Raw genomic sequence first — 12845 nt, forward strand, 5'->3', positions numbered from 1 at the left:
AGGGTTACCTCTATACAAGTGCAAATCAGTGATAATGGTGGTCATTGATTGATTGTCCAAATATTCCCATTTTGTGGCACTCTCACACCCCTACTTTACTACTACTGTTGCTCAATTACTTGTTGATAACATCTTCAAACTACATGGTATGCCTCAATTTATAGTGAGTGACAGGGATCCTATCTTCTTAAGTTTTTTTTGGCGGGAATTTTTCAAGTTGCAGAATTCTAAGCTGTGTATGAGCTCAGGGTATCACCCATAAAGTGATGGTTAAACTAAGGTGTTAAACAGGTGCTTGGAAACTTACCTTAAATGTTTTATAAGGGGCCAACCTAGGAATTGGGTTAAATGGCTTGCTTGGGTAGAATGGTTTTTCAATACCTCTTATCACATAGCTTCGAAAATTACCCCATTTAAACTGGTTTATGGGTATCCTCCTCTTCATTTGGTAGCCTATGAACTGGGAACTACTATAGTGGATGCAATGGAGCAGAGCTTAATTAAAAAGGACAAGATGATATATGTGCTACAAGCCAATCTAGAGTTAGCTCATAATCGAATGAAGGTACAAGCTGATAAGAAACCAAGTGAGAGACAATTTGGAGTTGGTGATCTTGTTTACTTAAAAATGGTTCCTTATCAACTATAGTCTATGGCACCCCATAGTTATCATAAGCTGCAACCTAGGTACTATGGTCCATATGAAGTGCTAGATAAAATTTGGGCAATGGCTTACAAGCTCAATCTACCTGAAGGAAGTAAAATTCACCTACGGTTTCATGTGAGTTGCCTCAAGAAACAACTAGGTCCTGATGTTGCAATGCAATCCATGCTTCCCCACACATTGGAAGATAGTCTAGCATGACATGTACCTGAGGGGATTTTAGCTCGGAGGATTTACAAGAAAGGGAACTCAATTGTTGACATGCCCGATCCTGATATTCTCCAAACACCAGGGTAGGCACGTGCTGGCCGACACCCGAAAATGACGAAACCATATAAGGATGCAAGAGAACTAGAAACAATTGACCTACAAAACTAAAACTTGTAAATTTAATTATAATGAAGATGCAATTATTGAACGTTTTCAGAGTATACAACTAAAATGAGACACTAAAAAGGAATAATATAAAATTGAATGAGCAAAAAGATGGGTCATACATTGAGAAGACTCGAAGATGCCAATACGAGAGTGCCTTAACGCCGAGATTGTACGCCTCGATTCTAAGTCCTGAGGGGGCGCAAAACAAAACATGAGTGGACCAAGTTGATGTATATAATACTAAAATAGTTATTCAACAACATACTAACCCCCAAAGTTTATGAAAACTAATAGCATAATATGTGATAGGTTTTCTGAAAACCCTAGCATGCTATAAAACCTTTCATAAAACATATATTGTTGCTAACTAGTGGAATCAAATTGCCCGGAGGCTCTTTATCATGCGCCTATAGGCAGGACATACGCCCGTAGGCAGAACATAAGCCCGTAGGTAGGACCGTCACGCATCCATAGGCAGAACCATCACCCGTAGGCAGAACATACGCCTGTAGCCAAAACAATCGCCCATAGGCGGGATATACGCCCATAGGCAGGACAACGACCACTAGATACGCACAAAAACATTGAATATAACCTTTCCACATAAGTACATATATCTCAAAACATCTTCATAATATATAGTCATCCATCATATATACTATAAAGAGTGTAAAAACATGTTCATAAATAGTATATAGTCATCCATCATATATACTACAAAGAACATAAATTTGATAAAGTATGGTATTCCAAAATATTCTCAGTAAAGCATGATAATCATAAAGTGTAAATTTAATTTACTCATAAAACGTTACATAAAACATAACCATTAAATCATGCTTTTCATGTATGCATTCTTATTATTAAAAACATGCATTTTATAAGGGGTCCACTCACCTTACACTGTTGGCGAAGAGCCGTGCAAACAAGGGCGGATGGAAACATCATAAACAATTGCACCTAAGTATATAAAGGTACCAATTAATAAAACTATACTAAAATGATTGAATTTGAGAAAACGGACCTCGAAAATGGATTCAGGACGTCGAAATTAGCTTAGAAGGGATCCCGACCGAAACTCGAAAAAGTCAATGAGAAGTCAACGTTGACCGATCAACGATCAAAGTCAACAATCAACGGGTCACTCAAACATGTCAAATGGGTTGGGTTGGATTCGATTAGGGTTTTGGGTTTCTAAGTTCTAATTTAAAATGGATTGGGCTTGGATTTGGGCTGGTTACTCGGCCCAAGGGTTTAGGCCGGTTCATTGGGTTGGCCAGCACTTGGTTGGGCTCCTAATTAGGATGTGGGTCGGATCGACCCGATTTCACTCGCGGGTTGTGGGACCTCGCGAAGAAGAACACCGTAAATCCAAGGTTTTCGTCAGGAAACATCCCCGGCTCCAATCTGGGGTTAAAACTCCACCATTTCCAATGATTTTTAAACCACAATGAAGCTAAATAAGTGGGGAACAGGAAATTGCCAATTTAAGGGTTGACCACAGTCAAAGTTGGCTGGAATTTGGCTCGAAGGTCATCGTGTTTCGCTGGAAAAACTGGAAATTTGAAGAACACACACAAGCATAAATAGATAGACCAAATCTCAACCCCAACTCATCATAATCATCTAACAAAGCTTACCTCCTTCCAAATTTACAGAAATTTGAACACGAATCACGCCGGAGATCGACAAAGAGATTTGGAACTCACGGTTCATCAAGTCCAGTTTCTTCGCCGCTGTCTGATTGTCCATAAAAGCCCATAAATTGACTCCTATGATCGAGTTACACTCAACGCTAGTGGGGTTGATCTAAATTTAATCAGGAAAGGGTGTTTATATGGGTGGTTCGTGCTCAGGAAATAGAAAGAGCGAGAGAGATGAAGTGAGAGGGGGCACAAGGAGAATGAGAGAATGAAATAAGGTGAGGGAACGCTGCCAAGTGGCAGCCAAATAAGAGAAAGGTCGGGGGGCAAAATAATAGTATGGGCCCCACGTGGCTCACCAATTAAGGCCCAAAAAGCAAAACCAACAATAAAATATCCCACCCAAAGTGAAATTACGAAGTTACCCTTTTTCAATTCTTCAAAACCTGGATAGGTTGTTACAGCTGGAGTTCAAGTGCTAGTGCAATGGCTTGACAAGGAAGCAACTTAAGCTATCTGAGAGGATTTCGATGATTTCCAGTGGAGGTTTCCAGATTTTAACCTTTAAACCTTGTGGATAAGATTCTTGAAGAGGAAGGGATTATTAGTACAACAGGTGACGTTTATGATATTCGTCACTTAATTCTAGAATATGTGACGTATTTATTGTCACATAAGTGTTCTTTAATTTCATTTTTAACTAACAAACTAGTCATGCCTGACACGTTTAAATATTCATCACATATAGAAAAAATATGTGGCAAATTTTTGGGCGCCACATAAAATTTGGTCACCTATTCCATGTTTTCATGTAGTGGTAGTCCTGGACGGTGGTGGGGATGGAGGAGGATGAGGCCGAAGTGGAGGTGTATGAGGGGCACCTAGTTTTGTTAGAAGTTGGGAAGGAAAGGTTGGGGAGTGTGAGTGAAACAGACCTCCTCCATTTTGGTTTGTAGAGCTTCTAGGAGTTGTTGATGGGGTTTTGTGAGAAACTGAAAGCCATGGTGTAATTCATGGTCGAAATGGCCATCACCACCATTTGAGTTTTAGTTAAGGAAAATGGAAAGCCTTCGGTCTTGGATAAGAAGTGTTCGTCTAAACTGACAGCATCAACAAATAATTGGGAAAATAAGAAGCTAACGGTTTATACAAAGAAAAAAAATTAATATCAAAATGGTTTCTGTTTTTTACTTTATCGACTAATTTAGTCCTTGTGTTTTCAATTTCACCAAATTGCCATATGTTTACATTCGTTAGCCAATTCAAGACAATCAGTTAAAAGATCGTTAAAATTGGCACAAGCCTAGCACGTGAGGAAAAAAATGTAATTTAATTATACACCCACTAAACCTATGCAATATACGATACCTATCTTTAGAAATTGGTGATTTGTTTCCTTTCACTTGAATACTAAGCAATTTAGGTTTCAACATTCATTTGGTTAGAATTCTAGAAATTGTGTGGTTGCCGACTTAGCTTTTGGTGGCTAAAGAGATTGGTAGATAAAGAAGGATCCAAACATGTGGGCTAGGCATAGGTTCAATTCAAGGATCAAGTGTGACATGTTGCTAAACTCAGTAGACAACCCCACAATCTCTATCTTTCTAACCAATGGATGTTGAAACCTTAAACAGCTTAGTATTCAAGTGAATTGATACGAATACTCAATTTTCAATGGTAAGCATTGTATATTGAGTAGGTTTAGGGGGTGTATAATAAAATTATGTTTTTGTCCTTTCACATGGCTTATGTTCAGGGGCCTGAATAAGGAGGGTAACGGCGCTGATCAAGTTCAGGTCAGTTGCGAAATATCTCGTTTGTTGAAATACTTTCTAAAAAGGGTTTTTCCATTTCGGATGTGCCGTTTCCATACCCAAACTCGTCTATTTTCCCTGAATCTAAAAATGTAGAATTCCTGAACGAATTTTCCCATAACCAAACTCGTCGAGCAAAAAATTTCTCATTGGTAATGGTTTTCCCTATTATGATATTTATATATTTTATATTTGTTTATATTATTAATTAAAGAGTGAATTTTAAATAAAAATGAGATTAAATTTACTGTTGATACAATGCATATAATAAATAATATTAAATATTAAATAGTGCATGAGTAATACAACTGATACAATGCATATAATAAATAATATTAGATATTTATATTATTAAGAAAATACTTATACTATTGATAATTGCTAAGCATATAATTTATACTATTAATGACATAATGCATATAATTACTAGAATGGACTTCTATATTTAATAATGCATGATTATTGATAACTCGTTTCTCTATATAATATATATATATATATTTATACTTTTTATTAGAAATGAAAACAGTTCAGTTTCGGGTGGGTTGGGGTCAAATACCTAATGACCATAACCAAACTCGAAAACGAAAACTTTACGCGCTGGTTACCCATAACCGTAAAATACCTGAAATTTAGTCTCTAAAACCAAACTGTTTGGATCGATTACTTGCAGAAATAGGGTTTAATGGTTTTAATTTCCATCCTTAGGCCTGAAGTGTTGTTTGTAGCCTTTTTTTACCTTTTCCTTGTGCCGCTTTGCCTTTTTTATGAAAGTTTCTCCTTTGACCAAAAAAGTATTCCTCTTCACTTGTTAGTTAGAGGTCTTAGATTCGATTTTGGCCAAAGGCAAATTTGAACTACATTATTCCTAGCCCATTGTAGGCTTAGCCCAGTCGTCTACTTTTTAGTGTAGATAATATCGTTTATTCCAAAAATAAAATAACATTTAGAGTCATTTATGACCCCGTTCCACTGACCAACTCGGTTGGCCTCATTTGGTAGGAGTGGGCGTGGGCGTGGGTTGGTTTTGGGCCAAAACCAAAATCAAACTGACCTAGTCGATTGGGCCAAAATTGCAAACTAAAATTGACCAAGTTGGCTCTAAAACTGATCAGGTTGGTTAATCGACAGTGACGAGTTGGTTTGGATCGATTTTTTATTTTATGTGAAGATACATAACAAATTTCTGTCACAAAAGCTATAATATTGTTGTCCCTAAAAACTACTTAGTCTATGTGGGTATAGGCTGAATAGCTAATAAGCTAACTATGTCCTTCGATTAAATGGGGGTGTGCCAACTCGTCGGCTGAGCTCGGATGGGGAGTGAATGAATGTTGATGCGGCGTTAGGTACACTGATGACTTCTTGATCTTGCAACTGCAGCTGAGGAAGGAACATGTCTTGGTCTTCGGATTCTAGAGCCTGAAGACAAGGCTGCTAATTATGCGAAGTTCAATATCGAATTCGGTTTTCATTGTGTCGAATATTAAGCAACCTGATAACATCTCACTTCGCCTAGAAGGCTGATGAGATGACATCTTTCAATGAGAAGGCTAAAGAGTCATCACTGACAGAGACTTGAATAGATAACCAATCAGTCTCGAAGCAGTATTATTTATCCAAACTGAATGTGTTCCTCAGTCGGTTGATTCTACAAGTCCAGTGCTGTTTATCCAAACTGAAGATGTTGCCGGTTGCCAACACAGTGTTATTTATCCAAACTGAAGGTTTGTTGGCGGGAAAAAGGAAAATAAAAATCTCAAGATGTTTGAGAGGTTTTGCATAGAGCGAGAATTTGTGCAAGGTAGTTTTATATGTTGATTTGGAGGGGCTTAAATGTGTGCACACCCTTCTCAATTTATAGTAGTAATTCCCTCATGGCCGAAGTAAAGTTTCACTCAAACTAGAATTCCTTAACCTAATCCGAATAGGTCTCGGCCAATCCTAACTCTTGTAAGACCATGAATCAAGCTCTTTTATCACCAAAATTCAACCCTTGATTCTTGGCATCTTTTCTAATTCAAAGCATAACTAGCCCTTAAGGATTCCTTATTATACTAGGATTCAGCCACTCACCCTTATCCAAATGAAACCATTTCCTGATAGGATTCGGCCAAATTCCATTGAGCTAGGCCCGTGGTGGGAATATTCCTAACACCTCTTATTGGACCGAGAACAATCATGGGCTCAGCCCAAAAACGTCATTTTGGGTCCAAACAAGTATGTAACACCAATATGAGTGATTGTTCAAAGAACAACACAAATGAAGCAGCCAAAGGAGAGCACCAAAGCAGCAACTACTGCCTTCTCCAAATGGTCCCCCCATTCTTCTCCAAAGAGACACTTAAACTAATTAAGTTTTGTTTTCATGTAATGAAAACACGGTAACTCATAAATAACTAACCATTTATGTTACCACACGTATTAATTATGATTAAAAAAATAAAATTAAATATATGGGGTCAGTTCGATTAATCACACCATAAGAATTTTGGGAACTTATTGTCAAACCGATTAAGGTTGATGCGATTCAGTTTAGCCATCGAAAATTAAAAATAAAAAAATAAAAAACCAAACCAAACCAAGCTCCCGTTGCAGTTCAATCGGTTTTTTGTGTTTTTAAATGCCCAGCCCTAGTTGGGAGCCGTCCACATCAAATCAAACGGCTAAAAAACGCAGCACCCTTGGTCCGCGGTCCGCACAGGAGAATTTGCGAATACTATAAAGGGAAAAAACTGGGCCTCTGCTTAGTTGTGGTCGAGTTGGGCACACTGACAGTCAGCCGAGAAGGAAGAATACTGAGAATACAGAGAGGGAATTAGGGTTTCAGAGAAAGAGCCGTAGACGCTTCTCAGCACCTGATTGATCAATTGCGTTTCTTCCATTGCTAAGGTAATTCCCCCTTTTCCAGATCGATTTATCGAAACCCAAATTTTTTTCTGGATTTTCTCTTCCAAACCCTAAAAATATTGACAGTTTCTGCAAAATCCCGAAAACTGTTTCTGGTCAATTGTTTTTTAAAATTTATTTTGTGGGTTCGAATGCTCTAGCAGTACCCTGTTCTTAATTTGCCAATTTTTTTCTAATGTCTGATGATGGATGGTTACATGTGTTGATATGCAGGATTAATTCTTTGTTTCGTCGAAAAATCGGTAATTTGATAAAAGAATAGCCAAATTAGATGGAGGACTGGGGTAATAGTGCTTGCTTTAATTCTATCTTAATTATGCCCGTGAAATTTTGTGTAGATTTTGCTTGCTAATGGTAGTTTAAGATTTAGGATGGAGATAATTACTGTTTTATTATTGAGGAGCGGTGATATGCTTGCAATTTTTGTAATATTTTTCAAGGTTCTAAAAGACACTAGTCGGGTGGTGGGTTGGGGCCTAGTGCCCAGGCAGGTAGGCGGGCCTGTGCGGACTAAGCATTTTTGTATAAATTAGTGTCTGCTTATAATTAAAAAGTATATAATTTAATTGGGATACATAAACTGCAAAATAGAATTTCATATAGATTATAAGGGGTGTTAATCTAAGTATTCAACAATTCTCTTACAATTTATTAAAAATAATAAAATGCAAAAGTTACCTATCCTCTGTCTAAATGAGAGTTGCGACCTAGGCGGGTGCCTAGGCGGCCTAGGAGGGCGCCTAAGTAGGTATCGGCACCATTTCTTAATTTTTAAATGCCTAGGGATTAATGGCACTAGGCGGGGATTTGTAGAACAATGATCTTTTAATATTCTTTTCCTAATTATTATGTTTCATATTTGCCACCTAAAGCTTGCTTGCTTGCTTAAACCTTTGAATAACAATTTGTTTTCTTTGTAAGTGGAGTTTTTTTGTTTACAAAGCTGGCATTCTTTTTCGATGCTTCAGAAGATGAGAAAGCCCCAACTCTCCTTTCTAAGGACCAACCAGTACATAAATGGGATGATGAAGATGTGGATGAAAATGATATTACAGAGTCATGGGAGGATTTAGATGAACCTGCTCCTTTGGTAAGATCAATAATGCAGTCGTGATCTTATTATTTTGTTGAGTTTCAGAAAGCAATTTTTTTCCTGCGCATCATTTAGAATCCCTGTCACAGGTTGATGGATGGCGTTTCTTACTAGCTAATTTGGCTGGGGAAATGTTTCATACTTATTTATCTTTAAAATGACCATGGCCAACATTAATTTTTCTTTTGGTGTGAAAACCCAACTTTGTATCTTATGGCAATATATATGCATATAAATGGTGAATTTTATGCATTGACACCATGAGATGACTTTTTAATATTATATGGATGTTATGGGATGTCTTTGACTGGTACACCATATAATGTCACTTTGTACTGCACTTGTGTTTTTTCTATGTATAATAGTCATATTAATTGAAAATAGACATATTAAAAATAGCTCATTGCGCACTAGTTCCTTCCTTGTCCTTAATTGAAAATAGAGATGGCTAGTTTTGAGACAAAGGGTTCCACATTATTGTGAAGTCTGACCTCATTTTTGCAACAATGTTAGTTCATTTCAGTGATTGGATTCATTCTCCTTTACTATTGAAAGTGAGATTTACCAACTTCGGACATATCAAATGGTTTTGTTTGGTTTCCATCGGGTTGGCTCAGTAACAACTGCTGTAACAGAATCAAACCGCACTGGATCCATTACAATTGGTTCGGTTTGGTTTCCATCGGGTTCGCCTTGGTTGTTGTTGTGTGCATATATTCAATTTGTCCACAAACCACAGCAAGCCGTTTTGCAGTCATTAACCTTAGAGGCTTTGTCCACAAACCACATGCATCATATTGATGGCTGTTTTGTCTTTACACTTATTCTACTGAAAAAAAATCTGTATTATTTTATGATCACAATTAGTCTTTATGATATGTTATTTTTTATGGTGGGCAGGAACCTGCAACAAGGCCTGTTTCTGAGAAGGCACCTAAGAAACCTGCAATAAAACCTGCTGAAAAAGCTACAGAAAAGAAAGGGAAAACCGTTCAAATAGAAAGGGAAGAGCCACTGGATCCTGTGGCTGAGAAACTTCGCCAACAAAGGTGGGAGTAAACATTTAGGCCTTGTTTAGTATGTGGTACTGACTAATTTAGGTTGGATATTACTAATCTGTGTCTTACGGTACTGACTATTATACAGAATTTAGTCAGGCGTTTGGTGCTACCTCCTATTAAGAAGCCGGACCAAATTTTATGTCAACAAAACAAACGTGTAACTGTTACTTAAAATTCATATTTAAAAAGGACCACTCTTTTTAATAACAAAAAATTTACAGAAATTTGTAAAATTATTAAAGATAAGTCAAAATGAATCATCAATAGAAAGATCCAATTCGAACTCAACTAGGTTGTGGATATTTCATATTTACTATATAGTTCATTGTGTCAGTTAATTGACACCCTTGTTCTAGGTTTTTTTTGGTACTATTATTCCTAAATTGTACTTGTTGGGACTGTTTGGAGGAAGTAGTGGCTATGTAATATGTAATCACTCAATACTTCGAGTTTTTCACTGATATTTGGAAGTAAAATTAAACAGTCATGGGTTGATAAATATTTCTCAAATGGAGTGTATTCGACTTTGGTTTATAGCAAACAGTTCGTGTTTTGTTGTAAGTGTATGATGAATGACCCTCATTAGCCCACTCAACACAACTTTAGGTTTTTTGTTATATTGTTTTATTGGTGTTACTGATGGTTCAAATGTGGTGAGTTGTCATGCATTCTAATGTAATTAAGCCCTGCAATTCTGTTTCTTTGGTTTTTGTTTTGAATTCTTTTAATATCTTGATATGAATAGCGCTTATGTGAGTAAAACCATTGTTTTGAGTACTTCTGATGTTTATAATGTTGTTGATCATTGTGTCTGCCATGCACTATATTATCTGTTAATGGTGCACCTGGGCTGCGCTTGATGTCTTTGTTTGATGAAGTTTTAGAATTGTGATATGCGGGGACTGGCCTTCATTAGGTTTTTTTCCTTCATTTTTGTCTATACCTATCCTCTGGATGATAGACCCAGTTGATTCAGAGTATTATTTCTCCATGAGAACATGGTTTGTTACATTTGACTAACAATTACATATTGAGTGCACTAAACTGTAAGCATATTACAAAAAAGATATATAGTACGAAACGTTTGGTTAGCTTTTGGTCACTAGTGGTTCTTACTGAAGCTTTTCTCTACGCCACAGGCTGGTGGAAGAAGCAGATTATAAGTCCACTAAAGAATTGTTTTCCAGCGGAGGCAATTATAAAACCTTAGACAATTTCATTCCTAAATCTGAAAGTGACTTCCTGGAATATGCAGAACTTATTTCACATAAACTTCGTCCATTTGAGGTGTGTTAATTTGTCATATCCATTTAACAAAGCTTCGAGAATTTCAGATACATAATTTTTTGAAATTTAATTGCAGAAAAGTTTCCATTATATTGGTCTACTCAAGGCAGTAATGAGACTGTCAATGACTTCATTGAAAGGAGCAGATGCAAAAGAAGTTGCATCTTCCATTACAGCAATTGCAAATGAGAAAATAAAAGCAGAGAAGGAAGCAAATGCTGGTAAAAAGAAGACAGGTGAGTCTCTTAAGCCAATTTCATTCTTTGATAAGAATAGAATGCCTCATGCTTCATTTTGAGTTTTATTTATGATTTCTCATTCTCTTCAAAACCAAAATAGTGTCCTATATGTGAAGAAAGGCAAAGAAAAAAGAATTATATTTATATTTGTTTTGAGGAGCGTCAGCCAGAAGCTCTTAGTATTGTGGAACTCGGAAACTTAAGTGTTAAAAAATGCGTTGCACGTTTGATTCAGAAAACTTGTTTATGGTATTGGTCAAAGCTGCCCCTGTGGTTTCCGGTTTAGGTGTAGGTGTCACAAATAAGTGAAACTAATGTGTTAAAAATGCCTTGCATGTCTGATTCAGTAAACTTGTTTAGGGTATTGGTCAAAACAGCCCGTGTTTTCCAGTTTAGGTGTAGGTGTCACCAATAAATGAAACTAAGTAAATTCGTTTAGAGTGTTGGTCAAATCAGCCACTGTGCTTTCCTTTTTAGGTGCAGGTGTCACCGATAATTAAAATAGCTGAGGTTTTATGTAATCAGAGTTGAAGGTATGGCAATGCCATCCACTTTAGATTTTAGAGTCTGGTACGAACCAATTCCTATGGTTTCCCATTCAAAGGTATCCTTTAATAAAAAATCAAGGGAACTTTAAAGAAACGCTTATGGTACTGTTCATTTTAACGAAAAACCACATTTTTACACTATAAAGTCAATCATGGTATTAATCACTTTACCCTTTATTTTGTCCTTATCGTTAAAACTCAAAAGTTTTCAAACCCTTTCCATTAGTTTTCCTAAAAATCAATCCAACTGAAAAAAGAAAAGAAAGGAATAGAGGAATATTGTTAGTGCTATTTCGATAGTTATGTAGAGCTATCTAATTATGCCCCTTATCTTTACCTAGTGGTCATCCTTTTGTGTGAAAATTGTCCCACATCAGAGGGTTCAGAAACCTTGCAAGGGATTATAAGGAGTTGGGCTACTCCTGCTATTGCCAATTGGTTTTAGGGTGGAACCTCAACTTTGTTTATGTTATCAGAGCAGGTTGGTCTGCGAGTGGAGCCCAATAGACGCGCTGCACGTCACCCAGTTAAAATTGTCTGCTTGTTAGGCACAAAATTTGCCACAGGTCAAAAGCAATCTGAAAACCTCATGTTAAAATTGCCCGACTCAAAAAATTGATCGAAGTCACCCAGTTTGAAAACTATGAAGTCTAGGGCTGCTTCTGTGTTCGGCTTAACTTCATTCGTGGACCCTCAAAACTTGTTCACGGCACCCGGTTAAAATTATTTTAGGGTGGAACCATGATCTCTTCATCAATTATTTTAGGTGTGAACTTATGTTGATGGTGTAGCTTTCCTTGGTGTTTGTTAATTGCTTTCTTTGTTTTCAGGCGCCAAGAAAAAGCAGCTGCTTGTTGATAAGCCGAATGATGATATAGCTGTTGATGACTATGATCCGCTGGATGACTATGATTTTATGTGAGTGTTTCGATGTAGCAAGTTTTCATCAGAAGGCAGTAAAGAACATGTATTTTCAACATTGAAGTAGGGAGAGATTCCTCCGGCGCCCCTCTGCACAGAGTGATTGATACAAAGTGTGATGTATTTTGTCAAATAAGAGGTTTTCGGATTGCCCTTTTTTTTTATATGATGGTCAATTTTGTCGGTTACAGATGCTACATGCTCATGGGAATCATTGGCTTGTCAAATATATGGTTACACTTACAATGACATTCTTTTTAAGTGTAATGGTAATCCAAATCTTGTAA

The 12845-nt window shown here is 37.0% G+C and overlaps 1 protein-coding gene across 2 annotated transcripts; it reads left to right on the forward strand.

Moving 5' to 3' along the window:
- Nucleotides 1-7229: 7229 nt before the first annotated feature.
- LOC103936035 (eukaryotic translation initiation factor 3 subunit J-like) lies at nt 7230-12845 on the forward strand. 2 transcript variants are annotated; one of them, XM_048573537.1, is made up of 7 exons: nt 7230-7391; nt 7623-7693; nt 8336-8499; nt 9403-9551; nt 10703-10850; nt 10927-11086; nt 12468-12845. In XM_048573537.1, the coding sequence occupies exons 2-7, from the start codon at nt 7681-7683 to the stop codon at nt 12557-12559; spliced, it is 726 nt and encodes a 241-aa protein (XP_048429494.1). In that variant the 5' UTR covers nt 7230-7391; nt 7623-7680; the 3' UTR covers nt 12560-12845. The 2 variants fall into 2 exon arrangements, with proteins under 2 accessions (XP_048429494.1, XP_009344143.2); XM_009345868.3 differs by having other exon boundaries at nt 8378-8499.

Source organism: the organism of the source record quoted next, unplaced genomic scaffold (assembly GCF_019419815.1).
Source record: "Pyrus x bretschneideri cultivar Hongxiangsu unplaced genomic scaffold, Pyrus_bretschneideri_v1 Contig69, whole genome shotgun sequence".
Lineage (NCBI taxonomy): Eukaryota > Viridiplantae > Streptophyta > Magnoliopsida > Rosales > Rosaceae > Pyrus > Pyrus x bretschneideri.